This window comes from Camponotus floridanus, unplaced genomic scaffold (genome assembly GCF_003227725.1).
Source record: "Camponotus floridanus strain SB8 unplaced genomic scaffold, Cflo_v7.5 scaffold165, whole genome shotgun sequence".
Classification (NCBI taxonomy): domain Eukaryota; kingdom Metazoa; phylum Arthropoda; class Insecta; order Hymenoptera; family Formicidae; genus Camponotus; species Camponotus floridanus.
Window position 1 is genome coordinate 275365 of NW_020229287.1, and position 11865 is coordinate 287229.

The following is an 11865-nucleotide window of genomic DNA, read 5'->3' on the forward strand; positions in this document are numbered from 1 at the left end:
CTACAAAAAATGCATTTTTTTAAAGAATTCTATAGTAAAATATTTAGAGCCATCATTGTGTCTTATCAATGCCATCATAAATTATATGCAAAATATGGCGAGACATTGAATACCCATAAAAGATAAAGGAAAATGTGAAATCGATTTTTCGCTCAATAAATCGCCAGAATATTATTTGCTTTAAGAGCATTGGCGAATTGGCCTCGAGATATAAAACACTTCAGTTAGAAGTCGAGAGCCATAATAATCTTGTACTGAAAGAAACATTATTGATTTACCGCCACAGATTTTACCTCAAAATTTAACAACAGTACTAGAAGTAGAAAATTGCTTACAGTGCGTTTACTGTGCTAAGTGTTCCAAAGAAACCAAAAATTGCGTTTTAATTGTGAAGATAATTAATCTATTCGTAAACACGTACGCATATATAAATTTTAATTGAGTTTTGAGAGCAAAATAATTCCTTGCTGAAGCAATTAATTTTATTGAATATGTAAAAAGAAATTTATATTTTTCACATATACATAGAGTTTTAAAAATAGGTCAAACGGAAGAACATATTGTACTTTACACACACGCGCGCGCTATCTACATGTATATATAAATATGTATTTCTTCTTAATAATTACTACTTATTTTCAACAGATTTTAAACTTGATTGGCTCCAGAAAATGTTTTTTTCATATATTAATCAATCGTGTGATAGAAACGAGTATATTTTTCATAAGAAATGTCAAACAAAAGATTTAAAGCAGTTATGTAAAGTGAACAGATTTAGACACCTGATACAATTTTATTTCGTAAGTTTTATTATTTCAAAGGTTGCACACGCAAATCCAAAATGCCACGGTACAGAACTGTTAGGTAAATATAATACACAAGAAGATTACATATATATATATATATATATATATATATATATATATATATATATATAATAGCAATTTTTGGAAAAATGAGCTGACTTTTTCTTTCCCTTTTTTTCTTATATATTCTCATATATACATATATATACATATATTTAATTATAATTATTATATATTTAATTCATTTGAAATTTTCTCTTGAATTAATCTGAAAATAGAAAGAAAAAACTATCTGTGAAGTGTTTTATAAGAGTCTAAAAAGCTTTGACAATTTAACAGAGAAAAAAGTTACTTTCTACAAAATATATCATGTAAAAAATACAGATTTTATTCTAAATAATTAAAACTATTTCATTTTCTGTTGAGACAGAAAATAAAATAAATAATATTGAATTTGTTATTAATAAATAATATTGAATTTGTTAAGATTTATATTTTGTTAATTTTTTAATTGTTTGAAAAATTATAAAATGCCAAGATTAACAAAAAAATTTAAAAAATTGACCCGTAAATAAAAGAATAGACATTGATATGTTACACAATGTATATGAATCAATTATCAACAGAATATAATATATATCTTTATATAAAATCACGGAAGCACATTATGCACGGAACGTCTACTAAAATAAGATTGAAACCCATATTCGATAATAGACAAGCATTATCATTGATCCTGACGTCTTCGAATTATATTCCAGAAAACGAGGATATGACGTGCGACATCATACGTGATATTCTCGACACTCACAACAGATTACGGCAATCTATCGCCGAGGGATCAATTAATGCTCAACCACCTGCTGCCAATATGCGCGAAATGGTGCGCTCCATTAAATTGTAATTTATTTTGTCCACAAAAAGTTGCTAGATATGATGAATATACACACACATATATATATATTTAAAAATATATTTTATAGATTAAACTTAATTTATATTAATATCTATATATAAAAATTATTTTAGTTGAACTAAATTTATTTTATTTTATTTTATTTTAAATATATAATTTATAAATATATTTATAATAAATATATAAATATAATTTATAATATATATATATATATATATATATACATATATTATAAATTATATAAATATATAATTTATAATTAATAATAAATAGTATATATATAATGAATTTAAATACATATATATATATATATATATATATATATGTGTGTGTGTGTGTGTACAATAATATAATTGTGTGGAAATTTTAAAATGGAACATTCGATGTATTGAATAGTTTATTTTTATAATGTAAAGAGAAATCACATAAATATTGATTAACCTATGTATATTTATATTTGCAGTATTGGGATTCCGAGCTTGCGTCTGGTGCTCAAAATTGGGCAAATCAATGCACATTTGATCACAATAGTGAGAAAGACAGGAAAGTTGGTACGTATAGGTATCAATAAGTGAATAGAATAAAATTAAAGAAAGAATAAAAATTGAGAAAGAAAATTCTTTTCATGTATTGTACAAATAAACTAATTACTCTCATTTATCAGTTAATTTCTATTTTTGTCTAACAATAAGTTAATTTTCTTGTACAAATAAGTATAAAAGTTATGTCTTTATAATCTTTTTCAAATTTTCGATTAATTTTAAATTAATTCTTTATAAAAAGACAAGAAAAAATATTAGACACACCTATAATTCGAATAATTATAAATAGCTCTTTATAAGAGTTAGCTAAATATGAGTTACTAAAATATCTTCATTGTTTTTAAAAATGAATTTATTAATCATCTAATCAAATGGATTTCAAGAATCATCTAATCAAATGAATTTCAATAGGAATTGGTTAAGCGGTTGTATTATTTATTGATGGATCATTTTTCTTAGATAATAAACATATCTATTTAATATATACATATTATATTAACACATGTTAACTCATTTCATATTCATGATATGATATTAATATTCATTTGATGTATATCATATTAAGCCATAGAAATGCAAAACAGATTAATTACAATAGTCAACAAAGCCAAAAAATAAAAAAATTATAAATTATGCGATGCAAGACGACACATTGATAGATAGATTTTGAAATCTTATAAACAATAAAATCTAAAAAAAATATTCATATATATATATATATATATATATATATATATATATATAATGTAATACAATTCTCTCAATTATAATACATGCTCTTTTAAATTGATCCTATCCTCATATTTATTGAAATATTTTATTTTACTTTTGAAAGCAACATAGATATTTTAAATAATAGAAATTAATAGACTTTATAGTAAATATTTCGATAAATGGAATCCGCTTCGATTACTTTGACTTTGACATATGTTGTTAATATATAGGTATTTATTAACATATTATATTTTTAAGATAGATTTCTCATTATATATATAAATTGATTCTTCAAGAAACATATTAAATAAACACATTAAATGCATTTAGAAATTAATCATTTTTTTTATATTGTAATGTTAATATAAATTATCTACATAATCTTATCTATATAAAATATTTATATAATCTTATCCATATAAAATGTTTTTTAGAACGATTTTCGGTCGGTCAAAATTTAGGCCTGATGATAACGCCAGGAAGCCAATATATCACAAAAATAGAATTTTCTAAACAAATAAATAAATGGTTCGACGAGCACGAACTTTATCAATTTAGCGCTATTGACGCAAAGAGTGCAGCTACTACTGGTCACTACACACAAGTATATATACCTGCTATTAAAAAATTAATAAAATAAAATAATATAAATTCAAAAAACTCGTAATTGTAAAATTTTGTGATAAACTAATACTACTTATATTAAGAAGAAAGATATTGTTTATGTTATGTTATATCTTATATTATTTTACTTTATAGAAAGAATAGCAATATGAATTTTTATATCTTGCTAGAATAAAATAAATATTTTTAATCGAATATTTCGAACGAGTATCAAATATTATTGACAAATTAAAGAAATTTTGAAATAATAGTAATGACAAATAAAAATATTTCTCTTATATTTCTGCTTTAACAGGTTGTTTGGGCAAATACTTATCTAGTCGGATGCGGATATTCAATGTATAAAACGTCAAATAATACTGCCTATCAATTCTATGTCTGCAATTATGGACCCGCGTAAGTTTTCATATAGAAATAATATTTTGAAAATCACATAACAAAGCAGGAGAATTAAAAACACATATAATTATGCAAATAAAAAAATCATGTTGCTTTGCGTTTTCATCATATTATACAAATATATTACATTGACTTCATCTTTAGTTTCCATTAATATATTTCCTCCAAAAAATGTATTGTGTATAAAATATGCTTAGAATATTTAACAAAGAATAGTTTGATCAGAAATTAACTTCATGAAATATTTACACAGTTCCATAAATACATTGTTATAAATATTATACATATTATATTATTTAAAATAATATAATAAATTATTAGATTCCCGTATATTTTATATCAAACTAATACATTATTAATTTTCTGTTTAATAATCAAAGTGGCAACGTATTGGATAAGCTACCTTACATCATTGGCAACCGTAGCTGCGATCATCCTTTGAAAAATTCCGACAAATATCCTAATCTTTGCGGTATGTTTAATAATTAATAATGTTTTATAATTTATTGATAACAAAAAATATCTTTATACTGCATGTAAGAATGTATAATTTATATTTAAAATGCTATTATTTTTATCATTTAATTTATTAATGTGTCATTTATTAATAATTTAGCAATATATCTATATGTGTAGGTTAAAATTATTGATAAGAAAATGAATAACATAATTCAACAGGTGTTAAAGATGTACCAATAAGTTGCCTCAAAAATAATACTGAAGAACTTAATAGCTACAAGAGATCCGCATTCGTCCAAAATGGCCGTAAATTTTTAAACTCTCATCATAATACGCACAAATATAACAGTTCTGTGTATCAGAGAAAAAAATCATTTTGTTCGCGCAAAATGCAAATCAATTTCCTATCAAGAATATTCTGTTGCATAATATTGTAATAAGTATTTTAACGTTTAGATAATTTATTGTAACATAATTCATTATAACAGCATACTAATTTGTGTATAATATATTCCTCTGCTTAATAATATATTGCAAATATGCCATTAAAAATAAATATTATAAACCTGTTAGCATCAAGCAGTTTTTAAAGCGATATTTCCGAGCTCCTCTTCATTCCTGCTCAAACTTTTTTCCAATAATTTCGTTATATTTTGCTAATATAATAATGAAGAAACTTTAATGTATTAAATATAAGTATAACATTAAAACATTTTTTTTTTAATTAATTTTTTAAATAAATTTTTTTAGAACCAAATTTTCAGCTTCTTTAAAAAATTTGAATCTTACTAAAAATTAATCTTAAATATATAATAAAAATCTCGATATATATTGATAATTTTTGATAAAATATTTTTAATAAAAGATTCTCAATGCTTTAAAAAAGTTGCTTGTTTAAATTTAGAAAAAGAAAAGCAGATATTAAGCAAAAATTGAACTTTTCTTTCAATTTAAAAATAAATTAAGATATCGGCAAATATCCATAAAAGCAGACACATTTCATCGATCATCTCTATTTTGAGATATATTTTGCGTGAAATTCTGAATGATTTGCACTTTAAAGTGCAGAATCCTGAGCGATTTATATCAGATATCAGGAATCAGATGGAAAGCTCTTTTAGTTGCTCAGAGATATATTACTTTAAACTATTTTCTATTTTTATTATTTTTATATTTTTTATATTTTATTTAAACTATTTCAGTCAAAAAAATAATGAACAATTTATATAAAAATATATATTTTGTAAATTTCTTTACTTCAAAAGTGTGAAGAAGTGCGAATATTTAAAAAAATGATTAAAATTAAACAGATATCAATATCAAATTCATTGGATATGTAGAGCCCTTAAAATAAACATAGACCAATCAAGTTTATTATTAGTAGTCAAAATATATCTCTCTTATTGTTAATCATTTAAAATAAAGCCAGAATTTAATTCATTATCTATTAATAAATGTAAAAAATTATATACTTGCAATTATGAGTGCGCCTTGCGTAATAAAATCATTTTGCATTTAAAATTGAATATAATATTTCATAAAATTGAATATAATATTTCAATATTATATTTAAAAATATTCATATTTCAAGATCTTCGGATTGAGTTTAATATTTTCGTAATCGGATTATAAAAGTGCCATTAAATTCTTGATTATGGCACTAATTTTAATTTAATCGAAAATATACAACTAAAACAGAAATATTCCAAATAAAGGAAATCAATGATACTCGATGATGAATTGATATAAATTTAATCACAATCATTTATTATTTATTACTTATATACTTGATATCGAGACATATCTCTCTCTCGATCTCTCTCTCTTTCTTTCTCTCTTGTTAGTAAACCTAGTTTTCATTAGTTTTTCTTATTTAATGAAATTTTAAGAAAAAATTTTATAATTTTTCCGTTTCAATTTTTGATCATATTAATCCATATATAAAGTCATAAAATAATAAAATATACAAATATTCTAGTTTCTAAACAATAAAATTCAAGTTTAAAAAAAAAAAAAATATATATATATATATATATATATATATATATAATAATTATGAATATATACATATATATGTAATAAAGGAACAAAGAATGAAGAATTACAATCCTTTTATTAAGGTATACTGTTATTAAGGTATACTGTTTTTATTAAAGTATATTGTTATTAAGGTATATTGTTATTAAGATATACTGTTGCTATCATATATATTTTGAAGAAAGATAAAAGATAAAAATGGAAAAGCAATTATTTATTAATGCTTTTTTTATTATTTAATTTATATTTTTACATTTATTTTACGATATATGTTTTATTAAATAGTAATAGTACTGAAATTTAATTTCAACTTAGAAAAATCTCTGTTCTAAAATATACATACTCTTAAAAAAAAGAGAAAGAAAGAGAAATAATAATGGGCAAACGACATATCTCTTAATATTTATTCTTATTTTAAAATATACATATCCACAACAGCTTAGATACTATTCACAATTAGGTTTTGATTTACAAGTATGTATATCTTTACAATCCGCAGTAAGATAAATTTATCAAAGATTACAACCGCATATTTCATAAGAATTTTAATTCGAAATTATCTAACTATGATTTTCCGGTATACTGTCAAGAATCTGATACTGATCACAGATCGTAGAACATCCTTTTATTTATTGAATCGGACGAAGAATAATGTTTCCACGTATAATTAAGCGCACGATAATCATTTATAGAAAAGTCAGCAACTGTATCATTCAAACCTGACAATTTATTAATCCTTCAAAGGATAATGTTTCCTTAACATATAAGTTTTACACATCCTTCAAAGAATATTTCTAAATGTTTAAGTTTTATTTTTAAACATAGAATATTTAAATAAATATAAAAAAAGCGATTAAAAATGTGCGATTAAATTTTTCTCTTCAAATTATACAACATGAAATTGAAATTTAACACTTTATTGTAATATTTAATAATAAAAATCTGAAATTTTTATTCGACTTTTATACGAATGATTAATCTAATTTCATTTCATAGTAACTCTATATTCAAAATATTTCATTATTGAATTTAAATATTATTATGGTGAGATACATGCGAAAAAAAATGCAATTTTAGTTTGCTTCATCAGAGCATATAATATTTATATAAAAACGTAAGATCTTAATAGAATTTACTTTTCAATACCAACAATTTAAAAAAAACTTTTTAAAAATTTACTAATAACTATATTTAATAAATGCATCACATCATATAAATTAATACATAGTGTATGTATATTAATATATCAAATATATGTTTCAGAATTTTGTTCCTTAATTGTAAATGCATTTAGCATTTTAATACAGCTCATTAAGTATTCATTGTTTAATCATGCCGCATCTTTCATTGCGTGAAAACATATTCTCGTCTACGTCCGCCCGTTACATTAATGATAACAGCACACATTGTCTCAGTAGATACAATTAAACCAGTTTTAATTACGCTATAAATAATATCGAAATAAATTAGATTAGCAAAATCATAAATTACATAAACGGATTCCTCTTATTGTTTTATGCATCAAGGGCAAGATAATTAAAAAATGAATATTTTATAAATTATTTCGCAGTTTATGTAAAATTATGTCAAATTTAAGTATAAAATATCTCATATACTCAACTTTTGGTCATCCTTTTATTACTTTTTATATCAAATTTACACCGATATTACGACATATCGATAAACAGTTTATAAGTAAATACCCAATCCTGATTTTAACTATCTAATTTTAATATTATTTATAAAAATAAAATTAGTAAAATTGTACTAAACCCTGACAATGTTGTTGACCGTGATACTGCGAGATTTTAACGGATAAAAGATTTATCAGCGATGATCACTATGCTATGACGCCAAGGATAAGTCATAAGACAGTCGAGTATGGGAGGGATTTAATTTATTATACTTAATTATTCGCTGTAATATATTAATAAGTGAAGTTCGTAGAATTTCATAAAATAGATTTTAATTCTCATTTGTTTATAGTTTTGTGCATTGGTTAGCCATTATTTCTCTTAGGTCTTCTTCTATTAATAATAATAAAATGAGGTCATTAATGAAAAAACATAAACTCGATGTAAAAGATGATTGAAACAAATCTCTTCAATTTTTAAAGTAACTTGTCTATAATAATATACCTAATATACCTAAAAATAAAATATATATAAATATATATATTTTAAATATTTTCATTATAGTTAATTTCCGATCAAACGTTTAACAAAAATCTTTTTAATACCTATGAAGAGATTTAAATCCTGAAAAATAAGAATCTCGTCTCAATAATAATTAGTAATATTATATTAAAGTATTACACAATAAATATATATGCAACAATATATTGTTAATAAAAACCAATCTACAGAATATATATATGTATATACATCGAGTTTATGTTTAAGTTTTTCTCTCGTACCATTATAGGTGATGAAAATAATTTTTCGTATGTTCATATACTTGTGGTAGCACATACTTAGATACTCGTAGTAATATTAAAAGTTATATAAAATCACAATAATGACAGTGATAGTAACCAATAGTGATAACAGCAAGTGCAGAATAAATCAAGACAGATATCGTGATGTACAAAAATCAAGAGTTATTGAGCTGTGAATATTTGCGACGGATTTTAATTACATACTATATATCACACATATGCAACATATGTATATACATTTATACGTATAAAAAGAATTGTCGATATCTCGGGTTGCAAAATGCAAATGTTATATAATAGTATCTGTTAAATATCTCTTCTGAAAACATGTTCGCGATATTAAAAATCGTGAGTGCATAGAGTGATTATTGTATTAAATAATTCATCATTCGATAAAAAATGACTCTCGATAAAATTATGTATTTTTTCCTGCGAAAATATAAGCAAGAAAAGATATAAAAATTGCTTATAGGACGGCCGCAAGATGTAATCGCAAAGAAATGGCTCTGCATACGGACATTAAATCAGATATAGTATTTTAAAATTTATTTTTTTTTGCTATATTCCATGCTATGAATTTATATTTATTTTATGTATATGTATATGTAATGCTTTTAAGTCGACTCTATATTTGCAACTTTATTTTTTTTATAAGTCAATTTTAACTTTGTATTTGCAAGCAATTTGAAGTGAGAAAATTTTATATTCATAGAGAGAGTTCGCTCGCAATTCAACAATCGTCGATGTTATCTCAAGCTTTTCACAACCTGATGAATATTAAAGTAATCGTGAATTCAATTATATAATTTATAATTGTTCTTTTCACATAATTTTAAAAAAAACTTAAAAATTTGCAAACACTTCAACACCACAAGAACTGCAAGTTTTATAAAAAAGATTATCTTTCTTAACAATTTATTTTATTTTCAGCGACATAAGTTTTCTTTTGGCTATTCAATTATCAAGAGATTTTACTTTATAATTCGTAAAATTAAAATTTTTGAAATTTAGTTATTTAAATATCAAATATTTCGCAGAAATATTAGTTGTTACATTCCAGTAAAAACTAATATTTATTGAAAACTATCTATTAGCTCTTAAATATTTAGCTACCGAAAAATCTGCGATTAGGATTTTATTATATTTATAATTTTATCTGACTATTTTCTAATGAACATAAAGCTATCAAAAGTTAATTCACACTTTATGCAGCAATCTAAACTTGAGGATATTGTTCTATAAATTTAATAAGTTGATCGAAAATTTATTATTTACTAGCTTGAAAAATACATCCTGATAAATTATGGAAAAACTTCAACAGAAATCATACCTGAAAAAGGAAACAAAATTTTAGAAAATAAATTTGTGATTTCTTCACAAAAATTCATAAAGAAAATTTTTCTTTTCTATTTACATCTCTATTATTGATAGATCAGACACGGACATTACGAGCTATAAATACATTTCTCTGTGCAATTCCATAGATTCATTACTCTTTTTTTTATTTAATCTGTACGTACTATTTTTATATACATAGCTCTGAAAGCTCTATTAACACATCGACACTCAATAAAATATTAATAATGATAATATCAGAATGAGTTTGCACTTATGCTTGACTTTCTCAACTGTAAAATACACTAAAACAAAACTTTATGCAGGTTTTTTGAAAAATATACTATCTTGTTTACGTATAAATTAAATAAACTAGTGAACAACTTAATATTGCTACATAAATTGTCAAAAAAGAATTAAATAAAAAATTGATATCTTCCTAGAGTACATCAAGTATATAATTTTTTGCCACTCGACTAAAAAATAATGAAAATTATTAATTGCAAAAAGCAACCTAAGAAAAAAGTAATGCATCATTTAGCTATAGAAAAATCACAATGTTACATAATGTATATTATTTTAATTCATGAACAAATAATAATATATTTGCATAAAATCCATAAATGCGCGCGCGCGTGTAATATATGTTGTTCATAAATATATTGCATATAATCAGTTTATTTATATACAATATACACAATATCCGATATTTATAAAAAAATTTAAATTGGCAGTTGCAATTATCGAATTTTTACAATGTTATATCTTTTATGCAGTGAAATTTCATGATATATAGAAAAAAAAATATTTAAAATACAAAAGTATAAAAAATATATTAATCAAAAATTTGAAATTATAAATAGTAAAATTCATAAAGCAAGCTATTGAAAATGTACAATTTCCCGATAAACGATGGATCTATATTCAAGAGACGATTGTTTCTCCGTAAAAAAAATTTTGATAAATATTTACATTAGTATAATACCATTGTTTAATTAACAATAAATGATAATTAAATCTTTTGGACATTATTCTGTTAATAATTTTAATAACATACATTAAGGTCAAATCTCTGTGGGTGTGTTACATTAATAATAACTTTAAACTAATTTCTATTAAAATTTTTTAGCATCTTTCTATGCTTATATTAATGTAAAAATGCTCCAATTCTCGCAATTTGTTCGCAAATCAATCAAACATATTGAATTTTTATATAAAATATCGAAAACCTTTATATATCAAAATTTATTCATCTATAAAAAATCGTTGTAATATATAAAAATATATATGTATGATATGTGAGAAATACGAGAAATGTTTTCATTTTTACCAATATATGATTATGATAAATATTATGGCAAACGCAATTAACTGATTTAAATACTGCATAAAATCATAAGAAACATTTAACAATATTCTTTTCTTATATTTTACATCAATTCCAATATATATATATATATATATATATATATATATATATATATATATATAATATTAATTGTATATCTGGTGAGATCTCTATAAATATCTCTATAAAATTCAAATATATATAACTTTTTTTGCTATGTAGCACTGCAGTCTCTCTTTCAAAGTATT

The 11865-nt window shown here is 22.7% G+C and overlaps 1 protein-coding gene across 1 annotated transcript; it reads left to right on the forward strand.

Annotated features, from left to right (window-relative positions):
* Positions 1-247: 247 nt before the first annotated feature.
* Positions 248-4956, forward strand: LOC105250565 (venom allergen 5.02). Its single transcript, XM_011256725.3, has 8 exons — positions 248-417; positions 646-864; positions 1568-1689; positions 2186-2273; positions 3413-3582; positions 3898-3998; positions 4382-4473; positions 4680-4956. Exons 2-8 carry the CDS (start codon positions 672-674, stop codon positions 4895-4897), a joined length of 984 nt encoding a protein of 327 aa, XP_011255027.3. The 5' UTR covers positions 248-417; positions 646-671; the 3' UTR covers positions 4898-4956.
* Positions 4957-11865: the final 6909 nt, after the last annotated feature.